The sequence below is a fragment of the Berghia stephanieae genome, chromosome 7 (genome assembly GCF_034508935.2).
Source record: "Berghia stephanieae isolate SIO BIC M18660-M18661 chromosome 7, UCSD_Bste_1.3, whole genome shotgun sequence".
Classification (NCBI taxonomy): domain Eukaryota; kingdom Metazoa; phylum Mollusca; class Gastropoda; order Nudibranchia; family Aeolidiidae; genus Berghia; species Berghia stephanieae.
In genome coordinates this window covers 25,656,144-25,672,961 of record NC_088366.1, presented here as the reverse complement: position 1 = coordinate 25,672,961, position 16,818 = coordinate 25,656,144, and the positions used below count along the sequence as shown (strand labels likewise).

General features: G+C 34.3%; 1 protein-coding gene and 1 long non-coding RNA gene across 2 annotated transcripts; both read left to right on the top strand.

Moving 5' to 3' along the window:
- The first annotated feature begins 7,578 nt into the window (after positions 1 to 7,578).
- LOC144976945 (uncharacterized) lies at positions 7,579 to 9,354 on the top strand. Its single transcript, XR_013646197.1, has 3 exons — positions 7,579 to 7,877; positions 8,576 to 8,645; positions 9,247 to 9,354. It is a non-coding gene; the product is annotated as an uncharacterized LOC144976945 (long non-coding RNA).
- A 296-nt stretch (positions 9,355 to 9,650) lies between these two features.
- LOC144976943 (uncharacterized) lies at positions 9,651 to 13,644 on the top strand. The gene is given in 3 exon segments (XM_078921571.1): positions 9,651 to 9,765; positions 10,208 to 10,292; positions 11,465 to 13,644. Coding segments are annotated over 3 exon segments (2,148 nt in total). The 5' UTR covers positions 9,651 to 9,682; the 3' UTR covers positions 13,445 to 13,644.
- Positions 13,645 to 16,818: the final 3,174 nt, after the last annotated feature.

Sequence of the window (16,818 nt, the reverse complement as noted above, 5' to 3'; positions counted from 1 at the left end):
AATCCAACAAAGAGGAATACACTCAAATGATTACACTATACATCAAAAATAACAAATATAACAATACATAACAGAGAGATGATTTACAAGGAAAACATATTATCTCCCAAAACAATAACTATGCATCTGACTGTTGCCCTCCCAGCCAAGACTCCGAACAGGGCCAGGACAAAACCAAGTAATCTCATTCCAAGACAAAGACAGAAAGCATGTTGGAAAACAGATAAAAGGGGATAGAAGACACAGTATGTACCTCCCTGACCGCTATGGGAGGTCAGGATCCCCACCTAGACACCGAACTGTTACCGGATGGCTGGAAACTCATTTTACTAGATATATATTATATAGAGGCGAATTCTATTCATCATGACATCATATTATATGGCCATAGACAAGACATGGCGAGCTGACCTCTCGACCCAACAAGGAAAACCCTACACGCTCCACTCTAATGAGAAGAAAACAATAAATACACATAAAATACGATTTATTTCCAAATAAAATTCTTTATTTCATAAAAAACACATAGTTTATCCACTGCGTAAAATAATACATATATATTGGGATTAAAAATTGATTTTTTTCATAAACTGGAATGTTAACAATCGTATGATTGAATACAGTTGGTCAAACTTCTTAAGCATGTCATATCTTTCTCTGAATATGTTTGTTTTGTTTTTTAAAAAGGATTTTACGGCGCTTGCAACACATTAATGTCATATCAGCGCCAGTAAAAAGGAAGAAAATGAGAAAGTTGTTTTGTTTTTTTTTTTGTTTTTTTTTTACGGCGCTTGCAACACATTTAGGTTATATCAGCGCCAGTAAAAAGGAAGAAATGGAACAGTAAAAAGTTCTAGAATTACAATTGAAGCATCCAAGAGAAAGTAAGACATAGGGGAACTGGGAACAAATAGGGATCAGATGTAGATTCCAAGAGCATATCACCAATGTACTTAGTTTGAGATCACCTATAAGTCTCATCCGGACACAAGAACAAAATCCAACAAAGAGGAACACACTCAAATGCTTACATTATACATTAAACAATAACTAATATACTAATACATAACAGAGAGATGATTTACAAGGAAAAAAATATCATCTCCCAAAACAATAACTATGCATTTGACTGCTTCCCTTGACTCCCAGCCAGGACTCCGATCAGGGCCAGGAAAAAAAACTTAAAAATCTCATTCCAATTTGTTTTTTATTTGTTTTTAAGGGTTTTACGGCGCTTGCAACACATTAAGGTCATATCAGCGCCAGTAAAAAGGAAGAAAATGGGATAGTAAAAAGGTCTAGAATTACAATTAAAGAAACCAAGAGAAAGTAAGACAAAGGGGGAACTAGGAACAAATAGGGATCAGATGTAGATTCCAAGAGCATACCTTCAATGTACTTAGTTTGAGATCACCTATAAGTCTCATCCGGACACAAGCACAAAATCCAACAAGGAGGAACACACTCAAATGCTTACATTATACATTAAAAATAAATAAGATAATACATAACAGAGAGATGATTTACAAGGAAAAAAATATCATCTCCCAAAAAATATCTATGCATTTGACTGTTTCCCTCCCAGCTAGGACTCCGGCCAGGGCCAAGACAAAACCAAGTAATCTCATTCCAAGACAAAGACAGAAAGCATGTTGGAAAACAGATATAAGGGGATAGAAGACACAGTATGTACCTCCCTGCCCATTATGGGAGTTTTTTTTTGTTTTTAAGGGTTTTACGGCACTTGCAACACATTAACGTCATATCAGCGCCAGTAAAAAGGAAGAAAATGGGATAGTAAAAAGTTCTAGAATTACAATTAAAGCACAAAAGAAAAGCTAAGACAAAGAGAAACTGGTTCAAATAGGGAACAGATGTAGATTCCAAGAGCACACCGTCAAAGTACTTAGTTTGATATCACCTAAAAGTCTCATCCAGACACAAGCACAGGTCCCAACTAAGAGGAATACAATTAAATGTGTACCAATCATATAATATAATATGTAAACTAAACATAATACAATGCATAACAGAGAGATGATTTACAAGGAAAAAAATATCATCTCCCAAAACTATAACTATACATTCGACTGTTTCCCTCCCAGTCAAGGACTCCGGCCAGGGTCGGGACAAAACCAAGTAATCTCATTCCAAGACAAAGACAGAAAGCATGTTGGAAAACAGATATAAGGGGATAGAAGACACAGTGTGTACTGTGTACCTCCCTGCCCGCTATGGGAGGTCAGGATCCCCACCCAGAAATGAGAAAGTAAAAAAAAATCTAGAATTACAATTAAAGCATCCAAGAAAAGGGAAGACATGGTTCAAATAGGAAACAGATGGAGATTCCAAGAGCACACTATCATTTTTGTTTGTTTGTTGCTTTAGGTCTCTTCCAACACAATTGAGGTTATATGAGAGACCGCTGAAACAAAAAAACAAGCAATCTAACAAAAATAGTACAAATGTAAATCAAAATCATAACCTAAAGATATCATAAGCTAAATTATAAATAACCAAGAACAAACAGGCAGAAGATTTACAGAAAAAAAAATATCCCCTGTCAAAAATACAATCACAAACCAAAGAAGCAGGATAGGCTAGTAAAGAGAAGAAGAAACGACATCACTATCGGATCGTACACCCATGCGAACATCATAGGTATATGATTCAAGGGTGATGCTCCCGTCCAACCACCCGCACACTATCATTAGTTTGAGATCACCTATAAGACTCATCCAGACACAGGCACATGTCCCTAATAAGAGGAATACACTCAACTGTTTACAAATCATATATAATATGTATACAAAACATACTACGGTGCATAAGAGAGAGAGAGAGAGAGAGAGAGAGAGAGAGAGAGAGAGAGAGAGAGAGAGAGAGAGAGAGAGAGAGAGAGAGAGAGAGATATGATTTACACGGAAAAAAATATCGTCTCCCAAAACTAACTATACATTTGTTTCCCTATCAGCCACGGTATCCGGCCAGGGCCAGGACAAAACCAAGTAATCTCATTCTAAGACAAAGACAGAAAGCAAAACATCTAAAAGTAAAAGTATTATCCAGATAACAGCAGATGATCCCACTAAGAGAAACACACTCAAATGTTTATAAGATAATATAATCAAAACAAAAATAAAACGATCAGTACATAACACACAAACACACACATACACACACACACACACACAGAGAGAGAGAGAGAGAGAGAGAGAGAGAGAGAGAGAGAGAGAGAGATAGAGAGAGAGATGATGATGATAATGATATACACGATAAATATATCACCTCCGAAAACTCTACATTTTACTGTTTCCTTCTCAGCCAGGTACCAGGACAAAACTAAGTAATCCCATCCCAAGACAAAGACGGAAAGCAATTCATAAACCACAGATATAGTGGGATAGACACACAGCACGTGACCTCCTGGCCACTGTGGGATGACTAAAAGCTACCACCCAGAAACATACGCTTTAAATTTATTTTATAATGTGTAAACTGGGATAATACGCTTGAAGTGGTCTGCTGTTCTTGGGGAAAAACAACAGCAGACTTATATACAACTATTAAGATCTTAACAACAGCAGACATATATACAAATATTATGATCTTAACAACAGCAGACATATACAACTATTATGATCTTAACAACAACACTTATCTATGTGTGAACAATCAAAACAAAAAGACACATCAATGTGTTAAAGCATGCTCGAGTAGTTTAATAATAATAATAACAATAAATATCCATCATGAAAGACTGTTAAGTAGTATGAATAAAATCATCGTAATATCTTGATAAATTAAAGTGGAGGTAATTTCATTTGAGTTAGTACGAGTATATGATAACAAAATTCGACATGCATAGAGTCACAGATTAGTCTTGGTCATATTGACCGTTAAAAAACAAACAAAAAACGATAACAGTGATTAGATTGCTGAAATAGAATCATGGAATTGAATATATTATAACAGTAACTTTTGTCCGTTCCAGGTAGTTTGTTTTGTTTTTAAGGGTTTTACGGCGCTTGCAACACATTAAGGTCATATCAGCGCCAGTAAAAAGGAAGAAAATGGGATAGTAAAAAGTTCTAGAATTACAATTAAAGCATCCAAGAAAAAGTATGACAAAGGGGAATTGGTTCAAATAGGAAATAGATATAGATTCCAAGAGTACACCGTCAAGGCACTTAGTTTGAGATCACCTAAAAGTCTCATCCAGACACAAGCACAGGTCCCAAGAGGAATACACTCAAATGTTTACCAATTATATAATATAATATGTAAACTAAACATAATACAATGCATAACAGAGAGATGATTTACAAGGAAAAAAATATCATCTCCCAAAACTATAACAATACATTTGACTGTTTCCCTCCCAGCCAAGGAACTCCGGCAAGGATCAGGACAAAACTAAGTAATCTCATTCCATGACAATGACAGGAAATAATTGGAAAACGGGTATGGGGTGATAGAAGACACAGAATGTACCTCCCTGCCCACTATGGGAGGTCAGGATCCCCACCCAGCGTTCCAGGTAGAATATCACATATTCCTCCAAAGTTAAGAAATGTGGCGCCGTGATGTTTTACACGCGGGCTTCTATATTTTAAGTGACGTTACAAATTTTGAAAACCGATAGCAATTGAGCAAACAGTTTCTTCACAATGCGGAATTCCTTGGATCTTTTCATCGTTTGCAATAAAATATTATGACTCAAACTTCAAAATGTATTGGTGTGTTGATTCTCTTTTCAGTGGGGAAAATATTCACAACAAAGTTGCATTCAGAGTCGTAGCCTTGCAAATACTTTTAGGTTGTTTGAAATAGTGTAACAAATATAATTTAAATAGTACTTAACAGTGTTGAAATAAAAATCTCATAGAGTTTATAATTTATCTCTTCCCTGGTGGACAACGGACATGTAATAAATTGGACGACACAAGCAGCCCGTTGGGTGCTTATACGTTTTTTGGACAAAGACATTGATGTAAAAAATAAAACAGAGGGTCCTCCGAATTGTTATGCCCGTCTTCAAGAGGACAAGGAGAAATAGTTCTGTATAAGTATGCACCAGGAGACGGTTGGAACTTTCTGAAGGTGGCCAAATTGAATCAGTAGGGCTTGGCAGCACTCATTGTGGTTACGGTCTGCATCGAAGTGGCTGGTCCAAGGTTTCAAAACAGTTCATCAGTACGGAAAGGAAGAAGCGAATTGGGTGGTTTGTCATAATATTGTTATGTCGCCAAAAGAAGCTGCTGCAATTAAGAACCGGTAAACAGAGCTGGATGTCACATTACTCCATTGTTTCAAGCAATCAAATCATTCTCACAACAACACTTGATGTTAAAATAAAAGTAAAGAGAGCTGCAAAGTTAGTGAGAGATCAATTTCGGCACTTTTTACAATGAAAAAGCTGCAATGACGCGGTGATGGATTTCATTACTATAGTTGTGAATTTCACGGGTTTACTTAAATTGTTTGTTTTGTTTTTAAGGGTTTTACGGCGCTTGCAACACATTTAGGTTATATCAGCGCCAGTAAAAAGGAAGAAAATGGGATAGTAAAAAGTTCTAGAATTACAATTAAAGCACCCAAGAGAAAGTAAGACAAAGGGGAATGGGAACAAATAGGGATCAGATGTAGATTCCAAGAGCATACCACCAATGTACTTAGTTTGAGATCACCTATGTCTCATCCGGACACAAGCACAAAATCCAACAAAGAGGAATACACTCAAATGCTTACATTATACATTAAAAATAACTAATATAATACATAACAGAGAGATGATTTACAATGAAAAAAATATCATCTCTCAAAACAATAACTATGCATTTGACTGTTTCCCTCTCAACCAGGACTCCGACGAGGGCCCGGAAAAAACCAAGTAATCTCATTCCAAGACAAAGACAGAAAGCTTGTTGGATAAGATATAAGGGGATAGAAGACATAGTATGTACCTCCCTGCCCGCTATGGGAGGTCAGGATCCCCACCCAGGTTTACTTAAATTCGATTGGTTTCGATTAATAAATGTTGCAATATGTGACTCTTAATATCAAAACGCCATTATGTCGAGGTGAACTTGATCTTCAAATTTCAGCTTTTAGCTAGAATTAAAACATATGAATTTAAACAAATATCTTCCTAAAAGGAGTGAGTTTCGTTTTATTTTTAAAATTGTTTATTTATTTATTATTTTGTTTTTGTTTGTTTAAGCTTTAACACAAAAGGTTTAAAGAATGAAAATAAAAATTCCTAGAAATTATCATTTCGACCTGAAACTCATACTCTTCATCGAGTTCGTTCCGACACAATACTTGATTGGTTAAGTGGGTCACACATATTTTACTTACAAATAATTTTTTTTAAAAGCGTAATAAATAAGTTTCACTGAAAAAAAAGCAAGAAGAAACAAAGAGCCAACGCACATGGACTGAGGTAGATTTAAAAGGAAATTCTTTTAAGCCCAAAGATCACAACCTGGTGAGACTAGACGTGTTTGCGTGGATATTTGAGTCCGAAGTTGAGTAAATTGCAGCATAAACACACGCTCCGATATTTTTTTTCTCCAGCACATGGGACCATTATTGCGTATTTTTATATTTTAGCGGCTGAGAATCTGAGAAAAAAAACAACACAAGTGCAACTTGATCATTCAGACTTAAAAATAGATACAATGAGACCCATCATCCCAAAATGGTATAAGTCCAGTTCAACAAGGTGCTAAAATGTAATTTTAAAGTTATAATGAGTGAGAGTCTTAATCTTTTGTAGCTTTTAGAAACTACAACTATTATTATTTTTTTTTCCTGAAAGCAACATAGACACTTAGGGCCAAATATTTTGCAACTATAAATGATTCGATTTGTAGCATTTATCATTTAAATCAACCCGACATAATTTCATTTGGAGACCAATGGTCATATAGTTAACTCCCAATTGAAACTGCGACACACACACACACACACACACACACACACACATATATATATAATATATATATATATTTTTCCTCTCTCTCTCTCTCACTCTCTCTCTCTCTCTCTCTCTCTCTCTCTCTCTATATATATATATATATATATATATATATATATATATATATATATATATTACTAAATACTACGTTAGGTAGCCATTTGGGACACCTAACTCAGGTTTTCATAAGGTTTGTGCATTAGGTCACCCATTTTTCGGGCGACCTAACTCAAACGCATTCATCTTTCATACTCATGATGCAATGCCTATAAATAGCCCTGCATTGCTTTGGTCTGTGTCTTTACTTTCTATATTTCAATTTTTAAAGAATTCCAATCACTAAATAAAGATATATCAGTGTTTAATCAAGTTCGTAGTTATGTCACCCATTGTGTAAATGTCACTTGCGTGACCCAGGCTAAAACACATGATATCTCACATGTCCGGATATATATCAGGGCGATTTCAATGCTAGAATTTTTTTTTCAACCCAATTGATTTTTTGGGAAACATATCCACGACCAGAAATTTGACGAAGTAAGTTTTCTGGTCTCAACCTCAAGATATACATTTTTACATCCAGCTTACGAATGGCATCGCGATTTTCTATTTTACGACAATTGACCGAATCTTTTATTTTACGACAATCTAAGACCCAAAACGAAAACACTACGGGGAAAGAAGGAAAATGAAAGTAGCACAGAATTTGCGGTATTCGACATGGAATTCTCCATTCTTGTCACCAGTAGACTGTCTGTCAGTCCGTTTGTTGACAAGTAATTTATCAGTTTAATTCCATCATTTAGTAATTGCAACATGGCGGCATTGACTAGAAGCAAACGTTTGGTTGAACTTGGCATTCAACGAATGTTAATGTTGGAGTCCAGACAAAAAGGTAAGAGAACAGTAAGAGTAAGACTATGACTAAGAGACTAACTCTAGATTATAATTATACGTATACTTATACTCATGCTTTTTCTAGAACTTAATTAAGATTTTGATTTATCTAGATGAATGATAATGTAGACCAATTCTCAGTCACTGTACTCAAAGGTTAGATAGAGGAGAATGCAATCATTGCACAAAACTGGCAACGAAAAACAAACAAACATTGCCAATGTTTGTTTGTTTTTCGTTGCCAGTTTTGTTTGTCACAGATAATAATAATAATAATAATAATAATAATAATAATAATAATAATAATAATAATAATAATAATAATAATAATATGAGAGGCAAAGTGTCACAAAGTCACAAAAGACAGCAAACAAAACAAAAACAAAAATAATAATAATAGATGACTCAAGACTAAAGATTTTTATGTTTATATATTATAGTCTCTATTTCTATACTCTAGGTTTGTTGTAGGCTCTATGATGACTATGCACATTTACTCATTCTCATACTTTTATTATGACATGTACGTTATTCATCGTCCACATAGATGAAAGCTTGGATAACTTGGAAACAAAAACCAACTTTAAAGTTTTGTGCATGTCAATCAAGATAAACATAAGTTAGAGGAGGGGCATTTTGATTCTTAATTTTGTACTTAATTAATTAATCCTAAACTTTTATTCTCTTCCACAAAAGATGCTGAGCAAGAAATGCCTCCAGTTCTTCATCTCCCGTTCCCTCTGCTGACAGAGATATTGACCCAGATGTAAGATTGAAGAAAAACATTGTTTATTTTTTAAAGCAAATTCTAGGCCTACTGTTTTAAGATAAAATATATTTTTTATGTTTGTTTTAAAGCTTCTCAAATACTTTTATACTTGAGTATTTAATATTTATTCATTTATCATTTTTTGATGCTGTCTCTGTGTATGTTAAAGTTAGATATTTCATGCCTCAACCCCGTTTTAAAAACAACAACTTATTTTCTCACACATGAAATGCTATAATAATGCAATGCTTATTACTCATAAAGCCAGTGCTATTGAACATGTTATGCTACTCAGTCTTACGATTAGAATTATTAGTTACACATTTTGAAAATAATTTTAAAAATAAAAGTTGTTACGATTAGTGACTGTCCTAGTTCTTTACAGAAACTCAGCTGAGGCTTCTCCCTATTCTCTCACTTTAATGGTGCATCATTTCCTAGGTCTAATGCTATGTCGCATTGAAACCTATTTTCTAAACAAATCTAACCATATTTAAATAGAGCATTACCTGTAATATCAGATCACTTTGAAGGCACCATTACATTTCCATTTCTACATTTGAATCAATCAAAAACTTAATTACTTTTATATCAACAGTTTGTTCCAGCACCACCATCTCAAACAAGTAGTGAGGATGAGGGGGAAGAAATGCTTTCCAAATTGCCAGCTTTGAGGTTCAAAGAAAAGATCCTAAATTGGAATCAGGTACCTAATAGAACAGATCATTAATTGAAAAGCATATCTTCATCTCTCTGCCCTCTTCTTTAACATGTCATTTGTTCTGCATTATAGCTCCTTACTTAATCAAACATCTGTGCTTGTATTTTGGATGATCACCTTGTACTGTTGCATCCGCTTAGCAAATTTCAGGCTTAGAGTAAGAGATACATCCAAAAACATTTTGATGGAGAATAAATAGTCTTGCGGTTAAATACTGCTTTAAACATGTCAAATCTTAATAAGCCGTGTAAGCAAATTTCTATGAAAAATTTGTCTGATGTGAACAATCTTTATTTTGCATTCTCAGGATTCAATGCTGATTGTCAATGCTGAAAGTAATCATTGCGAATCTGAAATTGTTGAATTTCATTCTGATGGATTAGTCGACAATATAAGGTAGGAAAAACCACTATGAGATACATGATCCTATTTACATAAATGATAATTATAAGCAGTCATTGATCGCTGTTTCCCCTAAGATCTAAAGACACAACCAATCTTTATATAATTTCTTAAAGTCACATAAAATACAACATACAAAGCACATATAATAAGGTTGAGAACAGGGTGGAACATAAAAAATGCTGTCTAATATGATTGATTTATTTCTTAAAAATGATAATTTTTTAAGTCAAACTCTGGTATATGTTAGTGTCCTCTGTTAAAATATTCCATGTTTAATAATAATAATAGGATATAACTCTTGATTTTTATCTTGATCATGATTGGAGCAACTAGGTATCTACTTATGCTATTTAATCTAATTTTTACGAATTATATTTATTACTGATTACTACTATTTTACATCAAATTTCTAATAAAAAGAATATGTTTTTAGGCCTGATGAAAAGTTACCAAATCCACAAGAAGTCCGTCTTGAACCATCCCAACTGAATGAAAATAGGAATGAAAGCAGTAATAAGGTTAGTCTTATTACTTTATTTGACGAATTGACTTTAGCGGAAGGATAAACGTCTGTTTTGATTATGCAACATCAGAGGAACAATTTGAGTAGATCGGGTCTATATCTCCAATTTTTTGAATGTCTGCTTGGCAAGGTACATTTATGGTGCATTGCTTTACTAGCAGCATAAGTGTCAGGTGTACAAGGTGTTAATTAGGATTGGAGGTTAGAGTTGTGATTTTATTAAGAGTCATTAACTGAAATTTGTATAAAGAAGACTGACAGCTGGTCCAGCCAAACTGTATAGATACATTAAATCCAAGTCTTTGGAGATGTTCTGTATTTAAACATAGAATGTGTCCTGCGAACAGTCTTTGTCTCATGGTTTCAGGGATCGGGTTAAATGTATGCACTATATTCAGTAACATCAATGTCAATCACTTAAATTTACACAAATTCACATTTTTGAATGTCTCTTCATGGTTAATGGTTTTAAGTTAAAATAACTATACCGTAATATAATACACAGTGTTGATTGAAATAATTGTCCAGTGTAATGAAAGCCCATGTAGTATAAAAGATGGATCAGATTTGAATTATAGTCCCCTAGTTATAGAATTATAGTGGCCGAGTGGTTAAGGCATTGCACTGTGTCCCGCAAGGACCTGGGTTCGAGCCCCGCTTCAGGCACTTTCGTTTTTTTCATTGAGCAAGATTATTAACCCCCAATTTGCTCACTTGGACAACATAGGTGATTCCTTTTGTCATCAGACATCTTATTTGATGAGTTATCTATATTCCTTTGTGGAATGTCTAGGCGACGATATCTTATGATGTCGTGGCGAAAAAGGCATAATTAAAAAAAAAAATTAATAACAAAAATTTAATTAGAAATTAGTGTGCAATTGTAAGAGGATTGAGATTCTGGGAGTCGAGCGTTTAGAAAGTGGCCATTATAAATTTTGGTAGTTATTGGGAAGATGGTTAGATTTCAATAAGTATGTTTTTCTTTTTTTTTTAACCTACCTTCATAAATATCTGAACATCAACACTCCTCTGTCTAATTTATTTAATAGACATTATTTTTAAAAGGTGATTTGTCCTCAAGGATATTTTTTTCAAGCATTTATGAAATCACTGCTTATGGCATTATCATCTGGGCAATGAACTTTTCTTTGATTTACATTTCAGAAACCAAAACGAATGTGTAAGTTTTGTGATGAATTTCAAACCCATCTCACTCGTCATATAAAAAGAAAACACAGTACAGAGGAGGAGGTGATTTCTGCTTTGAAACTACCGAGCAAAGAGCAAAACAGAATGTTTGATACCATGAAAAAAAGCGGCATTTTTAAAGCAAATGCAGAAATTCATCGCAAAGATAAGCAAGCAACTTTAATAAGGGAGAGACGCCAAGGCAATGCTGATACAGTAATGTGTTCTGGCTGCTTAGGCTTTTTTGATGGCAAAAATATCTTTCGTCACAAAGAAAAGTGTTCTCGAGTGATGTCTTTGCAAGCTGACACAATTAAAATGACTTCTTTGTCAGGCTGTGCAAAAGAAATAGGTGTTGATGTTGAGTTTAAGACCAATGTCATTGATAGGTTTAGAAAAGATGATGTTGGAGAGATTTGCAGAACAGATTTAGTTGTATTGTTGCTTGGGAAAAAATAATGGGCAAGATCAGTAAAAAAGGAAAGATCCGTTATAATGGGTGAGATGAGACTGTTTGCCAACTTAATTTATTTATTACGAGCAGAGTCCGAAAATAAAAATGCCTCGGGACTAGATGTGTTGGACTACAAACAATTCAATGTACTTGAAAAGGTCGTCATCAAATTTTGTGACAAAGATGATGGCCAAAAGGCCGGTTTGAAAGTGAGAATCGGATTTGTTCTAAAGAAGGCAGTCAACGTCATGAAAGGGTACTTTGTTATGAAAGGTGTATTTGACAAAAAGCAAGATTTGAGCAGATTTATAGATGTCCTCAATCTGAATTGGAGCTTTATCTTTTATTCAGCTCAAGTAGAATGTGAATTAAAACGGGGTGGTCTTCGTAAACCAGCAGCCATGCCATTGGAAGAAGATATTTCAACTTTCAGAAAATACTTGTTGCAGGAAATGGTAAATGGGATGGCTCAATTTGGTATCTGGGATAAACAGACTTTTATTTTCATGAGGAATATAATTTTGTCAAGGATAACCATGTTTAATGCTCGAAGAGGTGGTGAGCCAAGTAGGCTTACTTTAGCTGAGTGGAGAGATGCCATCACAGGTGCTTGGATCGATCCAAATTTAATTATGGATGTTGACGATCCAATGGAAAAATATTTGATCGATAATCTGAAACTGGCCTACCAAGCTGGCAAAGGTAATAGAAAACTTGTTCCTGTTTTGTTCCCAATGGACACAATAGAGCCTATAACAAAACTTCTAAGTGAGAGGATAAATTGTAATGTTTCTATTGAAAATACATATTTGTTTCCCAACACTGGTCAATCAACTGACCATGCCAGTGGATACCATTGCCTTCAGTCTGTTGTAAAACGTTGTCCTGGACTGAAGCAGCCTCACCTCCTGATTGCTGATAAGTTTAGACATAGAGTTTCCACCATGTTTGCTCAATTAGACATTCCAGAAGAACAAAGGACCATTTTTTATCGTCACATGGGACACTCTGAATCTGTCAATAGAAATGTGTACCAGTGTCCATTGGCAGTGACAGAAATCACAAAAGTGGGGAATTTCTTGTTGAACTCAGTAGATGATACACCACAGCCTCAAAGAGTTTCACATGAAGAAGGGGAAATCAGCAACTCAGATATTTGTTCTACAACATTACCTCAACAACATGAACTGTCCAGCTATCTTTCTGAGCAAGCAACAGTTAATGAACAAAATGTACAGCTTGCTGGAAACAGAAGCAAAAAATCACCAGACGTTACTCAACGTCAATATACAAAATGGTCTGATCACGATTCCGATATTGTAAACTCATACTTCAAGAAATATATCACAGATACCTCAAATAAAGGATGTCTTCCCAGCAAAAGAGATGTACTTGAATTTTTATCAAAATACAAAGTTCTTGAAGGTTATGAAAATAAGGCAACTTTGGTAAGAAACAAAGTCTTCAACGAGAAAAAGAAGTTCAGAAGTTTCTGTTCATAGCATAAATATGATACAAGACATAAGATGGGTGACAGGTGTATTAATTCTTGTTTTTGATGCTCATACATATATATAATATACAAGCTGGGATCACCCTTCCCCTGTTGGATGTAACAGTGTAACCATTTTCTGTAAATTGTAAGTGTATTGATATTTGTCTTTTTTCTTTAAATTGCTGGTCGTGAATTAAATTTCTAGGTCTTGAATTTTAAAATTGTTTTTAGTGATAACTGTAATCATCTAAAAGTTGACAGGATATCTAGTCAAATGTCTAAAATATTTCGCTTGTCTTTCACAAAATTAAGAGTGGAAAACTGTTCAATATTTATAATGTTTGTTACAAGAATGATTGCATTGAAAATATTGAAAGTAACCACCATCTGGTAGGTATCGACTGCCTCATTATACTGTAGACATACGTGCAGTCAACATGCTAAAGATGATGGCATCTGTGTTTTTGAGTGGATTGATGAACAAATTCACCTTTTAAAAAATAAAATAAAATCATCCAGATGTTTTATCAAAACAAAAATTCATACAAAGCACATTTATTTTATGTCGATTGTAAACACCATGCAATGTTGGTGATGATTGGTTCAATGGTTTGGGAGCCTTTTATGTATGATAAGGAAAGTCAGATTTTCCAAATACATGGCAGTATCAGTAACATTGCAATCGTGTATTTTTGGTGTATGATTTCATGAAGTGTTTTATGGTACAAATATGCATAAAGTGACCAATGGGTGACATAAATCATTATATTTTAGTGTATAATTTCATCAACTTGTTTATGTTACAAATGTGTATTAAGTGACCCATTGGTGACATAAATCATGTATTTTGGTGTATAATTTCATTAAATGTTTATGGTACAAATATGCATTAAGTGACCCGATGGGTGACATAAATCATGTATTTTTGGTGTATAATTTCATTTAATGTTTATGTTACAAATGTGTATTAAGTGACCCATTGGTGACATAAATCATTTATTTTTGGTGTATAATTTCATCAACTCTTGTTTATGTTACAAATGTGTATTAAGTGACCCATTGGTGACATAAATCATGTATTTTTTGGTGTATAATTTCATTAAATGTTTATGGTACAAATATGCATTAAGTGACCCATTGGTGACATAAATCATGTATTTTTGGTTTATAATTTCATTTAATGTTTATGTTACAAATGTGTATTAAGTGACCCAATGGGTGACATAAATCATGTATTTTTGGTTTATAATTTCATTAAATGTTTATGTTACAAATGTGTATTAAGTGACCCAATGGGTGACATAAATCATGTATTTTTGGTGTATAATTTCATCAAACTCTTGTTCATGGGTAACATCACGTATTTTTAAAATATATGTTTATCTCATATTGGTTTTTAATAAATTTTTATTTTAAAATCAAAGTCGTTACCGTCATCATTTGTTTAATAAATGTACTTATCTCTGTCCGTTTATACTTCTATTTCTATCGTTTGTGTTGGGTACTTGTCTGGATAGAATTTTTTTTTTATGCTTACACATGTAGGTACATTCAATTTTCTATCAACCTAAGACAAGTGTGTTATTTACTGCTCGAATGCTGGTTAAATCACTTGTTAATTGGTTGGTGCTTTAAACAATCATACTGGGATGGGGTTCCCGACCTCCCATAGTGAGCAGGGAGGTACTTACTGTGTCTTCTACCCCCCTATATCTGTTTTCCAATTGCTTTCTGTTTTTGTCTTGGAATGAGATGCTTAGTTTTGTCCTGACCCTGGCCGGAGTTCTTGGCTGGGAGGGAAACCGTCGATTGTATAGTCATAGTTTTGGGAGATTATATTTTTTTCCTTGTATATCTTCTCTCTTTTGTAGTTATTTTTTTTTTAATCTTTAACATATGATTTGTAAACATTTGAGTGTATCCCTCTTTGTGGGATCTTGTACTGGTGTCTGGATAAGACTTAGGTGATCTCAATCTAAGTACACTGATAGTATGTTCTTGGAATCTACATTTATTGTTCTCTATTTGAACCATTCCCATTTGCCATATTTTTTCCTTAAGTCCTTTTAATTGTACATCTAGAATGTTTTTACTATCCAATTTTCTTCCTTTTTACTGGCGCTGATATAACCTAAATGTGTTGCAATAGCCGTAAAACCCTTAAAAACAAGCAAAGACATAAACAATCCAAAAACACCAAATATTGTCATGGGTAACCTAACTCACATTTTTATTGGAGTTCCTAACGTAGGAAATACACCATTGCAATTTGTGGGCTGCCTAAGTAAGTGAAAACAGTTAGTAAAAGTTAGGTCATCCAGTTAATTTTGTATCTCTTTTACTTTGTATAATTTTTACGCACATTTTTGTGGAATTATTCATTGTTTCATTTTAACATGTTTAGTGCCCCTGTGTGGCCGAACTTGTCTTTAATAAGAGATATATAGCTGGGTGACCTAAGTGATGTTTATACAATGGGCTACCAAATGTAGTAAATAGAATTATATGTATATATATATATATATATGTGGCTCGAAGTCTTTAATATGTTCTTGTGAGAACCATGTCAAGATAATCTAAATAATAAGTCACAACTGGATGGATTGTTTGGTTGAGACACAAGTTTCATCTTCATGGTTTTCGTATCTCAACTATGTGCATGAATATAACAGACATCATGATGTGCATTGCCATGATACAACCAATATAGTGAGTCTCAAAACAGTTTTATTTCGGGACGAATCAGACTCCGCAAAGAGAATTCAGAATTAAAATGATAAGAAACACAATTTTTTTTCTTCAAAATCAAAATATACAAAATGATTGTTTTCTCCTAAACGGGGGCTCCCGATAGCTCAGTTGGTAAGGCACTCACTTTACACGCAAAGGGATCGAGATCGATCCCCTATGCAGTCGAGATTTTTTTTCTGACCCCCCCCCCCTCCTCCCTGTCCACCCAGCAGTGAATGGGTGGCTGAGTCTGTTAGATTTGGCGGAAAGTACTTTGTAATGGACTAGCGTCCTATCCAAAGGATAGCAAGCAATTGTTATTGTCCGCTTCACGCTATAGAAACCGGGATAAACTCCGGCTCCATGGGTCGAATGGCTTTGAAAGACTACTTTTTAGTTTACTATGATAAATAGAAATAAACATCAAGTCTTATATCAATGGTTATAAATTCAATAGGTAAGAAAAATCGTAACCTCAAATCCTCTACTCTTTTGGTTCCTAAATCCTCGTTTTTTGTTTTTAATTTTTTTGGGGGGTTTTGCGGCGCTCGCAACACGTTTCAAGGTCATTTCAGCGCCAGTAGAAAAGAAGAAAATGGGCAAGTCAAACAAGTTATAGATTTACAATTGAAAGCACATGAGAAAAAGTAA